The 21023-nt window shown below is 41.0% G+C and overlaps 1 protein-coding gene across 4 annotated transcripts in view; it reads right to left on the bottom strand.

Moving 5' to 3' along the window:
• Tpk1 (thiamin pyrophosphokinase 1) overlaps positions 1-20317 on the bottom strand; it is a 334542-nt gene extending 314225 nt beyond the window's left edge. For 2 of the 4 annotated variants that reach the window (XM_028876442.2, XM_037203607.1), the window contains exons 1-2: positions 20177-20317; positions 19790-19847 (exon numbers count right to left, since the gene is read on the bottom strand). In XM_028876442.2, the coding sequence (XP_028732275.1) occupies positions 19790-19832 (43 nt within the window). In that variant the 5' untranslated portion in view covers positions 19833-19847; positions 20177-20317. The remainder of the gene's footprint in view (positions 1-19789; positions 19848-20176) is intronic. The other 2 variants (XM_037203606.1, XM_028876446.2) reach the window with 2 other exon arrangements.
• Positions 20318-21023: the final 706 nt, after the last annotated feature.

Below are 21023 nucleotides of genomic sequence, written 5' to 3'. Positions count from 1 at the left end.
ATCTCAATTATTTCTAATAAAATTTTAAAGAAAAAGACTGTTCAAAGTTCATTTTTCACTAACAAGATTATTGTACTTTAACTTAATAAAAAGGAAACACTTTTAAAGTAATCCCCACAACATGAGTGGTATATAGAGAGTATTAGTATAATATTCCTAAATTAACAACATCAAATTCAAGAAATGGATAACTGCCCAGATTCTATTGCCTCTACGAGTTGAGCAAGTTCATGGTTTTGGATTTGTTTGTTAATAAACAACCAATTATACTAATGCAAGTCTCTTTTTAAAGCAACGTTTTATAGTAATGAAAATTCTGACTATAAAAGATAAATGGTAGGCTGATATTTACCCTTGTGGTTATGACAGCCTATTAAAGCAATTTACTCTTTTGTAATTTAAGTCTCACTTCCACGTTTCCTGGTTAAGTATGCAACAAAATGCAAACTAGATTCCACAGAAATGTATATAAATACTCAGTGGAAGTTCCAAATAAAAGTATTTTCCTACCAAATTACATCCATTTATTTCTATTTAGTCGGCAGTAGCAGTAGAAAAGTACTTACTTTCCCCTGTATATTTCCATAAAGTTTCACATTTTAAAAATAAGACTTCAATTTGGACTCTGAAATCACTGAAAATCTCCAGACTTGCATGCAACTTTTATTAAGTCTTTTTCTCTAATAATACATCTTTGCATATAATTTTGGAGGTTGTGAAGGCTTTTTGGTGCATTGCAAAGATTTTTGTCACTTTTCACGTTCTGTGCAAGCAGCTTCCTCAGTGATGAATGCCCAGACATTCTTCTGTGTCTGTAATTATACAGATGAAGTGCTCAGCACTGTTACTCTAAGATCACATGCTGTCTGCTGTCACCACTCAGTCACAGAAGCAGCTCTGTGATCTGCAGCCAATTCAGACCATCAGCCTGACGTCCTCAGCTGACAACCATTCAAGGATATTTATCATACTTCCTTCATTGCCCTTCAGGAAAATCTCATTTGATTTCTTCATTACCCACAGCCAAACTCTCCAGCACCCCTAAGCCAGCTCCCCCTCCCCCAGAAGACAACTGTGTGTTCCATTAGCCAGCACATGGTTCCTGACCTCTACACCACTGAGCAGAGCTAAGCAGAGTCACAGGCACCTTGGGTAGAAATCAGTATCATCTAATTCAGTCTTCCGTGAACCTCAATGTGGTGATTTCCCTCAAGAGGAGGTAATGAAGACGATGCATGAAAATACATCAGGAAAAGCATAAAATGGAAGACCTGCAAGAGGATCATTCTCATATAAATACACAGGCATGCAGAGATGATCTAGATAAAAATGACAATTCTGAATTTAGATGACACTTTCAATCTGAAACTAATGCCATGGCATCTAGAACCGAATGACACTCAGAATAAGCCAGAATGGAGCTGCCGCTCTAGAAGAACCTCCAGACACTGCTCCAACTTCTTAGGCAGTAAAGCCGGAGCTACTGCTCTGTTTACAACATAGACACCTTGTGCCCCAAGGGCTGAACACAGCTTTATCAGAACAGCCATATTACAATGCAGACACCCTCCACCACTGTTCCTTTGGCAAGAGCAAACCTGTCAGATAGAAAAATCATGAAACCTTTCATTGAGGAGACACTCAACCCTTTGGAAACTTGCATTTCTGTGAAGATTTCATGGGCATCCACTCTGTGGGCACTCACACTTTAAAATATCCTCATTTTTCTAGCCAACTCTAAACAGAACAGTCAATAAAAATGCAATAAACTTTAAAATCTTGGCATTTGCAAAGTATCCTATCTGGTGCCTGGAATTCAAGTTTGCATAAAGACTGACTACACCTGAAATTACAAGTGTAGGATAGTAGTAGTTATAGCCCACAAGAATGATTTGCATCATTCTTCCATGGGCTTGACAGTCAAACTTTGATGAACATTTTACATGCTATCACGATGCAGGATTCTAACACAGAGGGAAAGAAGAATAGTCTCCTGAAATTTAGTTCATATTCTAAAAGCTTGTGTTAAGATGCTGAATGTAGATAAAAGAAATTAAAGTAATTTTCAAAAAGAAAACCTGTCAATATGTTCCAAGCTTCTTCAAAAATGCTCAGATTTCAGTTCCACATTATAATTAGCTTTCACCATTGAAAGTTTCAATTGCTCATGTACGATCACCAACTAAAGGGAAAAATAGTATTATAATGCAGCCTATGATTTATTGCACAATTAAAGCTGTAATACATAAAAGGAGGCCCAGAGAAGAAAGCTGAGTTGGAGTACATAAAAGGCAATCAACAGGATTTAGAACCTACATATGTACAAGGCCACCACTTCTTTTGTCTTTTTCCCTCCTTTTCCAGTGTGCCAGGATTGTCCATGTCTCATGCCTGCTAGGGAAGTATCCTTCTCTAGAAAACTACATCCTCAATCCAAGGCTACCACTTGAGTGCTGGACAGAAGCTGGGTTTCCTCCTGTGTTTCCAGAGTGTTCTCTCTCACACTTGCTAACAAAAATTCAGAAGCTAGGAGCACTAGCTTTTTTCTAGAAATTAAAGTTCTGCTACACTGTGCCTTAGGTAGGTGTTCGTGGGCCTCTCTGAAACTTTAACCAACACTGTAACCCCATTTCCAAAAGAAAATCCATTGTCAAATTAGAAGCAAACTACCATAGCCTCAAAAAGCCTGAATGCAGAGTAAGGACCAAGGATCATCTTTGCTAGTAAACATAAATACATTGAAATTAGCATCAGTGTGTACTGCTCAAATATGACTCAATCTGCAGTGCAGGGGGCTGAAAACTCCTCACAGAACGCAGCCGTCTCTGAAGTGTTCTTGTGTCTGTGAGTGGTACTTCTGTGCCTGTTAACATCTGAAGCAGCAGCACTAACTCATAGACACCATAAAAATGATTCAATATCACAACAAGATTGACTAAACGCAAGTCATTAACACTTCAAAATACAACAGAAGGGCAGAAGTGTACTGTTGGACTTTATCTCAAGCACTGTTCCTACCTGGCAAGTGGAAACGGCAACTCATGTCCTAACAGTAATAGAAAGGTTATACGATGATAGGTTTCAAGTATCCATGCTGCCATATGCATGATCCTTTCACAGCTATCTAATGTCACAGTCCAGAGCACACTTCAGAGTGAGCAGTGGCTCCTATGAATGTCATTAGTTTGAGCCAGTCAGCACACAGATTCTCTTCACTTGTATTTTTTTCATCAACAGGAATTATTGTAGGCTTTCTTTAACTCATCCACTGAAACCCGTAACACGAATTCAGATGAGTTGACAACAGGCAAGGGAGAACTTTCAGAAACCAACTGTTCCTAGGACGACGGTAACTGTGAATTAAATTATTTTACAGTTTTAAACCCAAACTGCAGAAGGTTCTCACCAGGCTTCCCAGGCCTAGTCCTGAAAAGTACTTTTAAGCCGTGGGCATTAGACCCCTGGAAATCCTCAGCATCCTCTCACTTTCTCTACCCTTGGGGATCCATGAGGTTCCCATGTTAGCGCTCACTCTGAGCTACTTCAGCTTCTAACTCTCTACTCCTCGGAGACCCACCAACCCCAAATGTGTTCATATTTCCAATTCAGATAGAAAGCTAAATGGGTTTTTAAAAAAAAAACTGAAAATGAGGGAAAAAACAAAGTTCAATGCAATACTTGGTGACTTGGGGTGGGGGAATCACTTCTATAGTTAGAAAGTAACACTTAGAACATGGGATCGGGCCGGGCGGTGGTGGCGCACGCCTTTAATCCCAGCACTCGGGAGGCAGAGCCAGGCGGATCTCTGTGAGTTCGAGGCCAGCCTGGGCTGCCAAGTGAGCTCCAGGAGAGGCGCAAAGCTACACAGAGAAACCCTGTCTCGAAAAACCAAAAAAAAAAAAAAAAAAAAAAAGAACATGGGATCAAGCTTAGGGGAATTAAAGCACATAAAACTACAATTATTGCCCGAATATAACACTCCTGACTACTGTGTCCACTTCGTTGTTAGAGAACAGGTGAGAAAACACAGATGCACATCCAGAAAGCCCTAGAGGTTGTTTTCCTGTCTCCCCCTCATCCACTGCTGGATCCTTTCCAGGAGCTAAAGAAAGAACGACCGAGATCGGCTGCTGAGGAATTAAAACTCTCTCTCTCACCACCTGGAAATTCCTGGTGTTACAGGCAGCTGATGGGCTGTTACAGCAAATTAGTGGAGCATTATGGGGTAGAATTCCTCTTGGGCTGTTTCCAGGGCACTCTGCAATGTAGCCCTGCCTGGTCTACGTACCTTCCTGTGGAAAGCACCTTCCGCTGCTGAGCCACAGGTCTGCCTTTTCTCCTGAAGCACTAGCAACAGCGATAAGTAGAGCATACTCCCTGTGTCCATGCCAAGTTTGTACCATGTGGTGGAAGACTGTAGTCTGTACTCTGGGGGCACACAGTCACTTGTTATACAGGCTGTTAGACATCAGCCATAGGAAAATCAGATTCAAAAAAGTCACTTAACAATGAAATCAGCATGATTTAACTGACACTAACGCATAATTTCCAAAAACTAAAACTGTGGCTTTCCTATAAATACAAACTGATCAAATGCTAGAAACTTTATTCAACAATGAGGATTAGTTCATATTTCAAGATATGGGTATGGGCCAATAGTATTACTGAAATATATTTCCTGATTATATAAAAATGGTGCATCTGCTGTAACAAGGGCTCTCTAAGCATCAAGACAGCTAGGCCTCTGGGAAATATTAGAAACAAACTATTCCTATGGGATTGAGAGCTAACTTTTTTTTTTTCTGAGACTTTTTTTCCCCATGTAGCCCTGGCTGTCCTGGAACTTGATTTGTAGACTAGGCTAGCCTTAAACCCACAGAGATCCGCTGCCTCTGGCTCCCAAGTGCTGTGATTAAAGGTGTGCACCACCACTGCCTCTTGAGACCTAACTATTTAATAAAAAGAATTGTTGGTATTTTTTTGACCATGGTAAAACCAGAAAAAAAAAAAACATTACTGAGATAGAATACCATAAACTGGGTGTTTTTATAATTTCTGCTGCACAGCAATTAGCTATAATATCTTAGACCATCTGTTCGTCAGGGCAGAAATCAATTACACGCCCCCTGCACAAAAATTGTTTGCAATATTGTATTTAAGAATCATGTGTGTGACTATTAATTAACTTCTACTACCACAGCATTATAAAACAGTCTATCTAAAGAAAGAAAAAGGGGGGCTGGAGAGATGGCTCAGTAGTTAAGAGTGCTCATTGCTCTTCCAGAGGACTGGGGTTCAATTCCCAGCACCCATATGGCATCTCACAACTGTCTGTAACTCCAATTCCAGGAGATTGGACACCCTCACACACACATCAGGCAAAACATCAATGAACATAAAATAAAAAATAAATCATTTTTAAAAAAGAAAGAAAAAGTAGTGTACCCCATACAGTCATTTCAGGGTCCATGAGACAAACCCAGGATTACACAGAAAGGACATGGTAATCTTTCAAACCCTAATAACTTTCCCCACTTGGATTGTGGCTAGTACTAATATGAGTAAAGGAAAAGTCTTGAGAAAGGAGTTGGGAAGCAGAAACAATGTGTCATACATTCTTCCTCCAAAATTTGCAAAGACAGACTGGGGATATGTGCATTTGACAGAGTGCTGCTCGCATGCATGAGGTCCTGGGTTCAAACCCTAGCAATGTATGAAACAAGGATGGTAGTACACACCTGTAACCCCACACTCAGAAGGTAGAAGCAGAACGACCAGAAGTGTAAGATGAAGAGATGGTTCAGTCAGTAAAATGCCTGCGGCTATAAGAAGCATGAGGACCTGAGTTCAGATCCCCAGCACCCACAGAAAAACCAAAGTGTAGCTGTACTAACCCTAATCAGTCGGTTCCAGATTCAGTGAGATAACCTGTCTCGAAAAGTAAGGTGGAGAACAACAGAAGAGTCCAGTGCTGACATCTGGCCCCCATTTGCATCTGCATACACAATGAACAGGTACTCCTGCATAACACACACACACACACACACAGAGAGAGAGAGAGAGAGAGAGAGAGAGAGAGAGAGAGAGAGAGAGAGAGAGAGAGAGAGAGAGAGAGAGAGTTAGTTTAAGGTTAAGACCAACCTGGGCTATATGACACACCATCTAGAAAAAAAAATTTCTAGCACATTCTGACAAGGCCAGACTAAAAAGGATGCTAATGTACTGTTACTGGGCTGTTAGTTTGATTCACCCTTTCCAGGAAGCCATCTAGAAATATGTATCAGAGACTCAGGTGTCCTATTTCATAATTCTACTCCAAGAATCTATACCCATCAGATATGTATCAAGGTATACAAATTCAATACAGTATTGATGTAGATTCACCAATTTATAGAGTTGTCAGAATCCTTCCATAAGCCCTCAGCTGTTTCGTGTGATTCAGAGTTCCCTCTGATTTCCCTATCATACTGTACTCATATGTGAACATGCTGCCACATGCATAAGAGACTCAACACACACACACACACACACACACACACACACACACACACACAACACGAGAGAGAGAGAGAGAGAGAGAGAGAGAGAGAGAGAGAGAGAGAGACAGAGACAGAGAGAGAGACAGAGAGAGAGACAGAGAGAGAGACAGAGAGAGAGAAGGAGGAGGAGGAGGTCTGGGGAGCAGGTTCCTTCTATCAAGATCACACATCAAACAAAAATCACAGGAGGCAACTTGAACACACTTTCAAGTAGCCTAGATCTATTCTATCTGAGAGCAAACAATTTCAGAGCCCTGATTCCCAGAAAAATTAGGAAGAAAAGGAGAATAAGAAAAAGTCTACTGTAGACTCCATGATTGTTGCTTCAGTTTCTGTGAGCTGCTATGAGCCCTGCTTAGTTGATTCTGTGGGCTGTGTTCTCCCGGTGGTGTCCTTGACCACTCTGTCTCCTACAATCCTTCCTCCCCCTCTGCTGCAGGGCTCCCTGAGCTCTACCTAATGTTTGGCTGTGGGTCTCTACATCTGCCCCACCAGCTGCTAGGGGAAGGCTCTCTGATGACTACTAGGTGAGGCATCTCTCTGTGAGTATAGCAGAATATCATTAGGAATCATTCCTCTGCATATATGTTGTGGTTGTTTAGCTTAGGGATTTTGTGGAACTCCTAACAATGGGAGCGGGGTGGCTCTGACTCTTGCCTGCTCTTGGGACCCATTTCTTCCTACTGTGTTGCTTTGCCCAGCCTTGATATGAGGGTTTGTGCCCAGTCTTATTCTTATGCTGTGTTCAGTTGATATCCCTGGGAGGCCTGCTCTTTTCTAAAGGAAAATGGAGGAGCAGTAGACCTGGGGAATGTCAGGGGAAGGGGGAGGGGGAGGAGTAGAGGGATGTATTGTATGGGAGAAGATTAATATTTGTAAAAGAAGGAAAAACAAAGATTTAAATAAGAAAAAACTCTTATTTTTACAAAAAGAAAAAGTCCAATGATTCCTAACTTCATTAATCTTCAAAGCACATTTCCCAAAACTAGCATATGGATTAATTTATTAGAACAGTGTCATCAGAGAAAAGACTGTGGCAATGTGATTCCTTTGCTGAAGCCATCTGTGGAAAAAGTACTCTTTTACAGATGCCTCTTGCCTATAGGGACAACTTAGAGAGCATCTTTCAGATGAGCGTTTCCCTCAAGGAACCACTCCTGACTTTAATCCTTTTGTATTGGTATTAGGTAGTTTAGCATTGATGTGAGTACAATACCTGAGAAAAGTAACTTAAGAGGGAAAAGATTTATTATGTTCATTTCTGGAAATGTCAGGAAGAGCTTGGTAAAGCAGAGTAGTTCACATCATGGCAGACCATAGAACAGAGGGAAGGAATGCCAGTTGACTTCCTCCTCCCTGTCCTCAGTGAGCTCCAGCCTATGGGACTAGGCTGAAGTTAGGTGGATCTTCCCTGTTAACCCTCTGTAGAGACACATGCAGATCTGCTTCACCATCTGTTCCGTGGTTCCCAATCAGAGAGGGCAGACTGTGAAGACTACCATTACAGCACCCAAATTTTAGAGTGCATTTCCTAATTTATTATTTGGGGGCCAGTGATTACATACAAAAATTTTAGATTCACTTCCTCAACAGTCAAAGCAGCACCAAATCAAACCTACATGGAAAGCTCCACATTCTGTCTGTACCAAACATACTGACAGAATCAAATCATGTGCGGCTATTCTGAGTAGTACAGCAAGTACCCCAAAGGAGACAGTCACCCGAGATGCTACTAGAACACAGGACATTAGCATGCCACTCTCAAATGAAATGTCCTCTGCACTAAAGACTTGTACAGGTATACTGTCACACAGACAATAGCAAATCTCAAAGGAAAAGCATGGGCATCACTCCCTTAAAAAAAGAGAAAAAAACTGGATAGCAACATATATTAGCTCTTAATATGAGGTTTTGTTTGTCTTCATTATTTCTGAAAAGCTTGTGGTATGCCTCTTCTGTCACTGCTTCCCAAATTTTAAGGGACTTAAGTTTGACCTGGAGGTATCACTGAAAGGCAGGTTTAAACAGTCTGTCTGAAGTGGGGCTTGAGATGCTGGGTTTCATAGTCACCTAGGACTTCAGTTGAGTAGTAAGGTTTAAATATACCACACAAAAACTTTAAAAATATATACAATGGTGTGGAAAGATTTCTTAGTTTCTGTTGTTACTTTATTTATTGATACAGAAGCTCTATTTCATTTGATGATGAACCACAAGCCCTAGTTAGTGTTATAAATATGCAGGTGTTGTCATTTAAAATAATGGGAAGCAGGGTCTCATTGAGCTTCTGGGCGGTTCTAACTTTCCAAGAAGGGATGGTAGGACTGAAAAGCAGAAGGCCTAAGGAGATCTACTGAGATGCCTTCCCATGCTTTGAACTGTTCTTAGCACAAGTAATTTTTCAACAAATGATATTAATATAAACCTGGGAAATAATCTAATTCAAATTTTTCAACATTTTGGAGAGTAAATAAAATCAAGTAAAAGTCTTCTGTGATATTTAAGTTGCAAACTAAGAAAAATAAAGGTAAGTTTCCATTATTTTAATATATAGTTGCATACTTGAGCTTAGCCAAAGGCTAAATGATAAAATGCACATTTTTAACCAGCTCTTTGTCCAGTGTGAAGGGATGTGACAAAGGAAAAGCCATACCTGAGACTGCTTACAGTTCCAGTGATTATACAGAGAAGAAATATTGAAAGCACAGAACTAAATCATCATAGGTTATTTTAGTACCTGACTAACCATGTATTGCCCACCCTATGTGTGATTGGTTTGTAAGTACTAGAGAAATGTTTGGGGCATGTAGAAATGGACCCCAAGCTTCCACCAACCCAAACTCACACTTGGCCTAAAGTAAGTTATCTCTTTTCCCTTTTGGGGTGAGCTGGGTTAGTGCATCAACACTAAGAAAGCTGTGTGTTTTCTCAAAAAGGCAGAGTTGCCTGACTATGTTGCAACAGAGAGTCAGCCCACCTCAAGGATAAAAAGGACAGCACATGCTGAGCACAATGGGGAGCTGAGCAGACTTCCCATCCCTGCAAACTCGGGTACACAGCTCACAGCACTAGCACTTGGGTTAGGAAGAAACTGCAAGCCCAAGCCCAGTGCTCTTACTTGGAAAAGGGCAAGCTTCTCAGCAGCAACGGTGCCAGGAGCCAGAACCTCACACATGACCCAAGAGTACATCAAAAGCTTAAAGTTGCTGGAAGTCATAGAAACTAAAAAACTATTCCTGCTCACAGATGAGTAGCTTTCAAAACAATGGTGCGATAAAGGCAAGATTACGTTCATAATGAAATCCATTTGTTTGAGCATCTGTTTGCCACCTATAAAGAATAACACTTTCCAGTGGATTTAACCAAGAGAAGGACAGAAAAGAAAATCCCCTTGGTGGGGAGTAAGTGCAGAAACATACTAATCTCCTGGAAGATTTCAAAGCCATCTTCTGGTAAAATACCAAAACTACAGATTTTATTTTCCCTTGTTTAATTCATTGTGTGGGGGGTGTGCTTAACAATATTAAAAGTGCCCTCAGGGTTTGCTTTATATTTTCAGTTATTTAACCTAAATGATTAGTATTCCCTTAGTTTCAAAAGGCATGTGACTATCAAAATACTAAGAACAACTGAGAGAGGAGTGACCTGGAGAGTAACTACCACTAAAGCCACAGAAACTGGCCAGGGTAGTTCAGGTATTTGTCCTGGACCAGAAGCTGGAAATGCCCTTGGCTCAGTCTTTGGTAGAATGGAGCTGTGGTTCTGATCTGGATCCCTGTCATCCCTCAGCCCCTCTTCCACAACCTGCATGCACAGGTGTGAAGATGACCCTAACTGAGAGGCACCTGGAAACACTGGACTGACCAGCTCACCTCCCCACGCCTCACCCGTTTCTGCCAGTCTTATTAAAAAGGCCCGAGAACAGCAGCCTGATGGTACCCATTTTCTAGGACCCACACCCTCTGTACAGGAGCTGTCTTCTGCTCACACCTATAATCCCTTCATAAAACTCCTTTCTAAACTCACCCTCCCACTGTCCCAAATTTCATTCATTGAGTTGACAAGACAAAGGACCTGGAAGCCACTGCTCTGGAGTGGCTCAGATGGTCATTGATTTTGTGTGACAGCTTTGCTCTCTGAGACATGCACTCTTGAGACAAGAAAACTTCCATTGTACTCAAGGACCACCCTTTGCTAGATTTCAAAAGCAAGTGACTATTTCAGTGCAAACAACAAAGCCCTATTGACACAAAGCAACACATGAACACAACAGCCAGGTTTCAGCCCCCATCTATCTCTAACAACACCTTTATTCAGGACTGACCTTGCAGAAGGAATATTCTTTTCATTGTCTGTGAAGGTAATTACAAAGTTATGAGGCTATTCATTGATCAATGAAAAAAAAAAAGTCAGGATTAACCCTTGAAACTTCAAAGTCCAGTTTGTCTTTAAGATTTTCCTAGCTAGACCCTGACAATGAAATAATACAATGCTCAGCTGTAGCCTTGGCAAGAGGCTTATCTGTCATTTGTGATAAATTATATTACAAATTAAATCCATATCAAGTATGTTCAATGAAAATTTAGCATCTAAACTGTGACAGAAATGTAAACTACTTCCTGAAGCTTGAAAATTTAGAACAAGAAATGTAAACCCTAACAGCTATAACTTTTATACTGATTACAAGTTATAGCAACATTTTAGAGATACTTGTTTAAATAAACTATAAAATTACCCCCTTTAAAGAGGTAATTGGGAAAATTTTAATTATATACAAAAAACTCAAAAAAAGATGTTTGTTACCTTAAACCACCTGCTATAGGCTGAATCTTTTACATGTTTTAGGTTGAGACTTATTTGTCCTCCAAAGACCGGATTTTGAGAGATTGGTCAGTAGAAACTACTGGGTGATGGGAGAACCTTTGGGAGGCAGGGCCTGGGAAAGGACATTAGGTCACTGGATATGGGTGGGGGAGTCTTTAAAGGAGATGTTCTTCCCAGAAACCAAGTGGTAAGCAGCCTTCTCCACAAAGTGCTCCTTACCATCAAGGGCTGTTTGCTGCCTCCAGAGGCCCATAGCAACAATACAAGCAGCCTTGGACTGAAACCAAGGTCAAAGTAAAGTCTTTCTTGCTTTCTTTTTTGCCCATGATAATCAAATTCTCTACCTCAGATGAGCATGTTCCCAGCCTTTACCTCCTTTAACTTTCTCAGGTATTTTGCTGCAGTGACAGGAAGTGGCTAACTCATAGAAAGGCTTGCCAATTCTTTCCTTTCCCTGAAGCACTGAACAAAGCAAGACCCATGTCATAAGAGATTTTTTGGCCAGACTTTGGTCAGGATCTGAACTTTCTCATAGGCCCCTTGTACACTTCCTTTAAACATGACGGACCTAAGTCCTGTCTTCAGTATCCTAGGCTTCTCACCCTCTGCCATCCCAAAATGATGTCTGTGCATCCTGGCCTGTCTTCAGCAAGAATCCTTCTGACTGTTTTAGGCAAAGCTCCCCAACACCTGATGTTTCCTCTTGAAAATGTTCCATCCGCCGATTGCCCACCCTGCTCCTTGGCTAGCAGGTCCCATTTACCATACTACATACACAGTTGAATCTAATCTCTCACGAACACTGTAAGATTTGGCTGAAGGGGTTCCTGTATTCACCTCAATGGTCCTGGATGGACTCTCCCTTGCTGTGTTTTAATAAGTACTACTGAATGATGTTTCTTTAGCAGTGGAAAATCAGGAACTGTTGAAGGAACAAACAGAACTGTGTAGATACACATAGAGCACCTAAGAAAGACATACACACAAAATGACTTTCTACATACCAGCTATATCCTATGGCAGCGACATTGAAAACTTCCTTATTTGGTCATTAGACTACAGGAGACCCTCCAACTAACAATAGGGTTATGTCCTAATAAAATTATCATAAACTGAAAATATCCTAAGTCAAAAGCACATTTAAGAAACCTAAGTACTAAGTACATCAGCTCAGCAACGGCATGCACTGCAGGATGCCAGATGTGTAGCTTGGTTTGCATGGCTGACTGGGAACTGAAGTTGACAATGGTTGCTCCTATCCCAAGAGCACCATGCAGATCACTAGCCATAAATCAAAACTCAAACTCAAATCATGGCTGAATTCTTAACAATCAATCCTTCAGAATGTGATGATATTAGAAGGTAAAGTAAAATGAGCTCATATGGGTTAATATTAACTGAAAATGGCTGGTATTTTCATAAAAATTTGAGATTGTACACAGAACAACTGCCAATCATGTACACATAGGAACTTAATATCATCCGCAAGACAAAGAGGGAGACTCACAGAAGAAGCCAAACCAAATCAAGATGCCTTATCTTGGACTCCAGGCATTCACAATGGTGGGAAATCAAAGTTCTGATGTTTTAGAAAAGATCTGTTTTTCTATTTTTTCAAATGTGTGTATGTATGCATGTCTGTGAGAAACAAACCTGGTCCATGCTTTTAACCACTATCCCATCTCTTTGGCCTCTCAAAAATTTGTTCTTAAAGAAAGCAACTGTGGCCAGTGAAGGCTGCCCATGTCACGTAGTATACTGTTACAAAATATTGAAGACACTCTAATAATGGAGTGGAATTTTGGTGTTTTTACTCAAGTTATAGTCAGCTACAGGAACAGTAGAGTTCAGATACTCAAGAGCCACGTGTGGCTAGTGACTGCTATACTATAGAGCACAGATTTAGAGACCAGACAAAACCAGAAAGGTATAACAACAGCCCCAAGTCGGTTGGGTAGTGTGACCAAGAAACAGTTTCTACTGACTGACACATATTTAATCAATACAAATTCACAGGAGTCAAATCTACTCTCACATGTCAATTCTTCCTCTGGTTTCCTGAGTAGGTTAAGGAAGGATCATACATATGAACGTCATCACTCAGGTTCTTGAAAAGTGAGTGCTGCTACAAAACACAGAATGGAGGTATGTGACTGGGGTGTGTTTACCATTCATAGGGGTCAGAATTCCAAGACAGATGATCCAGGTATTCTCAAATACCCATTAGTAACTGGCAAATGTCGGAATTTACCTCAGGTTTTATGATACACTATTTAAATTTGATCAGGTGTTTTCAACAGACACAAATATAAGAAATATCATTAATACTACATTGAACAAAATATTTCAAGTCATTCAACTTAACTGAAAAGTATGGTTCAAAATGACTAATTTCATTCCCATACAGTAACCGAGTTCAACATGCATGAACACACAGGAGTGACACAAAGAGCAGTTCCGTCAGACTCCCCCAGAACTCTGTCATCTAACTGGACCAAACACTTTTATTTAAATAAACAGCAATCTCACTTGAGAACTGATCAGAAAAAATGAATGTTAGAGACTATCGGGGTCTAATAATTAGTATGTTGCTTATTTAGTACAAACTTCTAACAAGAGAACTTCGTTTGAAGAGACCTCTCCTTAAATTTACTTTAAAATATCTTACATTTACCCAGGGACTTAATGTTTAGACTTATTCTTACTTTATGTAGATAAGGAAACTAAGGCTCATAGAAATTAAATGACACAGGTGTGCCACATAACTAAGATGAGGACATCTAAAGCTCAAAGCTGGGCCACCTTTGAATTCCACAAATTCTCCACAGGCATTGCCTTGGAGAAGCATTAGAAGTATGCTGAGCATACAATGTCATGTGAACGTTAGTTATTACAAAAGTCTGTAATATAATTATGCTGACTGGATCAAATGTGCATTAATAATACTTAAAATGGTAATTAAGTTTAGAACAAACCTCAATAATGGTAATTCAATTTAGAAGAAATAACTCCCAAGGGCATCATGCTCAAAGGAATCTTTTCTAAACTTAAAAGCCTATAATCTTTTTGCAAAGAAATGCAAAATGATCAATAAATGGCTTGCCAGCATAAAATTTATTTATGAAGATCAAATTATGTGTAGAAACTAAAATGGAATTTTTGACTCAGAAGTTATATTTCTAAAGTGAGTTGTATGACATATCAAATTGCTGTATGTTTTATTCCATCAGATCTCTTTAAGGCTGCTGTAAAAGCTTTATTTAAAATGTCAACAATGTCAAAGAGAATTAAAAATGTGAGGAACAAGCATGGTAAATTCAAAAAGACTGGGTGAAATGCACAGGTGGTCCTCACTGGAAGAAAGCAACTGAGAAAACTCATTCTAGAAAAGCAGCAATTTAAATATGGGCAGCATTACATACTATGGAATATGGTGAGTGTATGAAATATGGTGAGTGGAGTCAAAAATTGAATAAAGCAACTTATATCACATGCCCGTTTCTGTTTTAAAAGAGCTTAAATGCATGATTATACATAGTAAATATCTGTGAGAATGTAAATATAAATGCACAGATTAAATGTACATATATATACACTGTGGCAACAGCAGCAGCCTCTGAGGGGTTACAGTGAGGTTCTGTTTTGTGCGGTATTGGAGATGAAACTCAGGGCCATATCCATACCAAAGTACTCTATCACTGAGATACACACCCAGCTCATTTTGTTAATGTTTTCTAATGTTGCATAGTGAATATGAAAGTTTGAAGATGACATAACACCGTAATGAAAGGTTTGGTCCGTAAGGTGGAACTACTGCCAGGTGGTACAAACCTTTAAGATCTGAGGCACTCGTATAAATAGGATGTACCCTCATAGAAGACTGAAGGACCCTAGTCTCTCCTTCTGCCCACTGATGGAGATAAAACTGCTTCCATCCACAGGGGACTTTACCATAAAGGGACCACTATCCTCAACCTTTACTAGAGGCTAAATCTATGGTACACTATTTATTCTTGGACTTTGACAATCCAAAATTGAAAGCTAAATAAACTATCTTTATAGCTCATTTGTGCTAAATACTTCATTAATGGCAAAAAGCTATTATGCCGTACACTGTAAAATATATTTTAAACTTTTTTAAGCTTTTGTGGCTTGTTGAAGTTGTTTGTTTGCTGAGGGTAACATGATTTACTTAAGCTTTAGGGTATTCTAAAGACTGTTTTTTACGGAATATCCCAAATGAGGACTGCACAGAAACCTTTACATGTTTTCTACCTCCTTCCCTGAAACAGTTCTTTATCTTCCACTTCCTGATTTTACTCATCTCTCAAGCATTCTCAAACACCCCCAGTGTCCTCCAGCATCCTCAGATCTCTTCTCACAGGAGCCATTTTAGGTGAGTGCTCTCCTGTGTGGATGCAGCACTAGCCCTCCCTTGCAATGTACCTCGGGTTTCCTGGTGCCACTCACAAGAAACCCCATGCCCCTTTGGAGATGCAGATCCAGTCTGCTCAGCCATGAGTTATTTGCCTACTCCTGCCTTCCCTAATCCCCCTCTCTGGAGACCCTGTGTTTCATACATAAGCACTGCATTCTAACATCTCACTAGAATCCATCTTACTTTCTTCCTAACATCCCACTACAGAGTGTACTACGGGACAGAAAGCAGAGTCTTCCACTTTTGTATGGCCCACAGCTCCCAGTAACAAGAGAAAAGCACTAGTTAGCTCATCGTTTCTGCTGACCTTGGAAATGTACAAATACCTTTCACCCAGCAATTTCGTTTCTAAGAATTTATCCAACTGATACATGTGCATAAAATTTCAAAACCATTGTTATCAAAGTACCAACTACAGAAAGGAACCATACAAACTACAAATAATATAACCCTTAAGAGAAGATCAATTTGAATGTATGTTGCTAATCAGAAAAACACAGGACATGGTCTGGAGATGTAGCTCAGTTGGTAGGGTACTTTTCCAACAAGCAAAGCCCTAGATTGGATCCCCAAGCCCACAGAGAATCAGGTGTGATGGTGATAAGCATCTGTAATCTCTACAGGAGGAGCTAAGAGGATCAGAAGCTCAGAGGCATTCTCACCTATGAAGCAAGCTGGAAGGCAGCCTGGAATACAAATGACAAAAAGGAGTGAAAGAGGGAGGGAGGGAGGGAGAGAAGGAAGGAGAGAAGGAGAGAAGAGGGAGAGGAAAGAAAAATAACTTAGGGTATTTCTCTATACGACCCACAACAAAGAAGTTAGTGAAAAACTGGCAGAAAGAAGGTATAAAGTTATTTTCTAAGTTTAGTTATTTAAACATTCAAGCCCACAAATCAGAAGAACACATAAAGTGGTTTGTTTTTAGTGCAAAGATGGAGCACAGGCCACATGCATGCAAAGCACATATTTTACTGCTAAGCTGAGTCCTCAGTTATCAGCTAACTTTTTAGAATGATCATCTCTGCTAAGTAGAATGGGCTGTTTACTTAGGAACATTTCTATTTTGTCTAGAAAGAAAATGAACAAGGAACTCATACAACATTTGACGTTAATATATATATCTACACATATATACAGTTGTATGTATGTATGTATATGTATGTGTGTGTATATATATATATATAAACTCACTGTTCTAACATGTCATCTGTAAAACAATTTATAATATATACCCATTTTGTTTGAAATGAGTAGTAAGTTATTTCCAGAAGACTACAGTAAAATATTAGCAGTTTGAGGAAGGCTTTATTTGTTTGATTTAAAAAAAAAAAAAATCCCTTCAATAAAAAAAAAAAAAATAAGCTACACTACTTCTTAAATTATTATAAATGACTAGGCGCTGCACTGGCCTTATAGTAACCACTCAACTTCACTACATCTTACATGAATATAAAGTCAACAGAAACATGCCTGGGAACTCTCTTTCACCACCAAAGCTAAAAATGAGACAGGAATCAACAGAGGAAGAAATTCTGAGAACCACCACAGGAGCACTGGACTCTGGTCCCTGAGGATTTGGACCTGACATGGTACACCACAGTATTACAAACCTTGCTCCAGTGTAAACTTAGAAATGTTCTAGATTAAAGAGCCAAGGCTTCTCCGCTGAGTACGTCATAAAAATGAAGGCAACACTGCACTTCTTGTACATTACTGTTACCATCTCAGCACTGACCCTGAACTCCCACGGCCGTCGCTTCTCTCAGACTCTGCCACTGAATCTACGAGCTCCTAGTCATTGAGTCAAACTGCTCTGCGTGTATTAGCTGATAGTCCCAATAGCCCCATGACATATCTCTGCTCTCCAGACAAAGAAACCGAATCACAAGATCTCAGAACCACTAAGCAGCAAGATGAAAATTTAAATCTGGAGATTGGAATTCTTCAAGGTCATCTTACAGCACTCACCCCTCTCTGCACTTCTTTCAAGACAGAAAACATTCGCAATCTTCGGACAGTAACATTCTAACATTGTAGTAGGCGATCTGAAGGTCAACAAGTCCACCAGGATCAAATGTTTATTTTTGGAAATGCTGTTGGTTCTGCCATTATTAGATAATTAGAAACTGTGAGATTTAATTTGCAAGATGTTGTGATGCTTTATGTCTGAAAACTGTTTGCAGTAATAAACAGGAAACATCAGCAAGCTTTTAAAAATGTGTTTTAATTCTCATTCTACCACTCTTTTCTGTGTGGAACAATAATCCTCTTTTACACTAAGAATATGTATTACTCTCACTGGTTAATAAAAAGCTGACAGGCAGTAGCTGGGCAGGAAGTTAGGCAGGAAAGCCAAACTGAGAATAGGAAGGAGGGCAGAGTCAGGTGAGATGCCAGCCAGCTGCCAAGTAAACAGGATGTGTAGAAAATGAGGTAACAATCCATGAGCCACGTGGCAAAGCATAAATAGAAATATGGGTTAATTTAAGTGTCAGAGTGAGCCAGTAACAAGCCTGAGCTATTGGCCAAGCATTTATAATTCATATTCAGTCTCTGAGTTGGTTATTTGGTCAGAGGTGGTCAGGGCAGGAAACATCCATTTACACTTTTCCTCTACCTATATAATAAGGTAAAAAGGCACCAATGAAGCACTAGAGACAAGAGTACATAGACGAGTGACATGGTAGCCCTCTTAGTATGTGCAGATAGACTCCTGCATGTTTGCACAATTGTGAGATTCACATAGTCTTAGAAACCATCTCAGCCCTTAGGGGATGCATGACTGTACATGAAGAGCTGAGCATAATGAATGACTAACACTAAAGAGTCAATGTCACCTACTGTTATTAGTGTAGCCTTCGGATTTTCCTATCAGTACTTCCAGGATGCATTAGTGATAAGTACAAATCAAATTCAAACCTCTCAGAACAAGACCCCAGAATTCACATGCTTATAGAAACTAAAGGCAAACACTGAAAAAATGATGCTTCTTCTGAAAATGATACTAATGATGAACCCAAAATTCCACACAGTGGGAACACAATAAACACTAACAGTAAATATGGGCTAGAGAGACAGTTCAGTCAGAATAGCAGGAAGAAGTGAATCCAGTTTCAGAACCCACATAAAAGTACATGGCATAGTAATTAGCACTTAACCCTTGCTCTATGGAGGTGGCCAGAGGAAGACACCTGGGGACCCTATCCAATTGGCTAGCTAGCCAGCCTACCCTAACGAATGATTTCCAGGCCAGTGAGAGATCTAAAAACAAGTGGATAGCACCTGAGGAATGACACTTAAGGTTGACATCTTGTCTCCATATGCACACGTACCTATACACACATACACAGACACAGAAACTAACTTGAAAATTAGATACATCTAGCCTTAATGTATTGCGGTAGTCAATTTACAAAATAAATGCTACTAATAAAACTGACTCCACATATTACCATGTGGAGTGCAATCATTTCAAAGTTTTAGAAATAAAAATCCTTGGGGCTGGGCATATAGTTTACTGATAAAGTATTTGTCTAGTGTGCTCAAGGCCCTGCGTTTGATCTCCAGCACACACAAAAAAAGTTTATAAGAAAAATTAAAATCCTTAGTGTTAAACCTTTCAGACTTTGATATAACCGTTTACTAATCTGTTACTAAGTTCAGGAACTTTAAGGTGGTTAGAAATGCGTCCCTCGTGTTCCCAGTGTCCTATGTTCCACTGTTGGAGATGTGTTCAGTGTGAGATGCTTATTTACTCTTGGAACTTCCGGCAGAGGACACAAACTGTATCAACTCCCTGAGTCCTCACAGAGGTTCTACAGAGCCAAGACTAATCCAGAGGCACAAGTGTGGTTGGGTGACTTTGCCCACAGGAAAGAGAAAAACGGAGATAGGGGTTAAGGTGCAGACAGCAGCCCTTCAGGGTGGGGACGCTGTCCCTCTGCGGGCCTCATGATGACACTGTAAGCATGGGTAAGGAATACAGTACCCGTGGGTAGCAGGGGCTCCAGCGGGGTAAAGGCATGCTCCATAGCGAGTTATGGGTTCTGCATGGAAAAGAAAAGAAGTTCCAGGTTAAACTTTCCCAAATCGAATTCTGCGACAGGAGCAAGCACGGAGCAGAGCAGCTTGCACTTTGGCCCGGGCACTGCAGGAAGCCAGGAAGATGCAGCTGTGGGCTGGGGGGGAAAAGTCTCGGGAAGAGGCCAGAGGACCAGGACCGGGGGCGGAGGCCCCAAGCCAGCTCCCCGCTCCCGCCGCCGCCTCAGTCGCCTAGACCCGCTAGCTTCCATCCGGGCACTGGCGACCTCCCTCCCTCCTCCCCTCCCTCCCGCGCCCCCGCCCCGCCGGCCCGCGCGGGCAGCCGCGCACTTACAACAATGGCGGGTGGAGCCACGAGCGACGCGAGCGCGGGCTGCGGGAGTGAGTGACGGATCGGCCGCTCGGCGCTCGGCTGCGGGGCCTGGGGCAGCACAGCGCGTTCGCGGGAGGAGGGCTCGTGCGCGCGCGCGGAGACACGCCCCTTCCGGAGGGTCCCGGGGGCGGTCACCGGCGCGTCCCCTAGCGGCCGCGGAGGGTGACCCTGGGCTGCCGCCCTCAGTTCCCCACAGGGCAGAGAGTTCCTGTCATCCTTCACCGACCAGCACGCCCTGCCCTCTGGGTCCACCTTCTCTTTCAGCTCCTGCTTCTTGCGCTCTGCGGAAACAATCTTTTGGAAACATTCCAATGGAAACCCTTAAAAATGAGTCACCGCTTTGTAGGAAGAATGCAGCCTTTTTTTTTTTTTCAATATAAGCAAAGCCAAAGGGTCAAAGTCTCCCTGGTCACCACCAACCACTCCTAGGCCTGCAGACAGGACTCAGAACTTCTGCCAGCCCTTATGGTGGTCTCCTGTTGGCCCAGACATTGCAGAGATCGATCCTTGCTTGGGCAAGGTAATCTTCCACTAGAGATAACCCGAAGTGACGCGCCTCAATGTGACTTTACCCCTGACAGACATCAAAAGCACACGTTTAAAGAGCCCTCAAGACTACTAAAACACAAAGGAGATTTGTAGAGAAGGTTGTGTTTACATGTAACACAGGATTGCTACAATACAAAAGGAACTTTTAAAAAACAACAGCCAGAGGCAAACCAGTGAAATGATAACCCAGATGTATTATTGATGATAATAATGTAGCAAAAATAAAGCAATAAGAGACAAACTTAACAAACAGATGAAA

This window comes from Peromyscus leucopus, chromosome 3, assembly GCF_004664715.2.
Source record: "Peromyscus leucopus breed LL Stock chromosome 3, UCI_PerLeu_2.1, whole genome shotgun sequence".
In the NCBI taxonomy this organism is placed as follows: domain Eukaryota; kingdom Metazoa; phylum Chordata; class Mammalia; order Rodentia; family Cricetidae; genus Peromyscus; species Peromyscus leucopus.
This window is presented reverse-complemented; position numbering and strand designations above follow the sequence as displayed.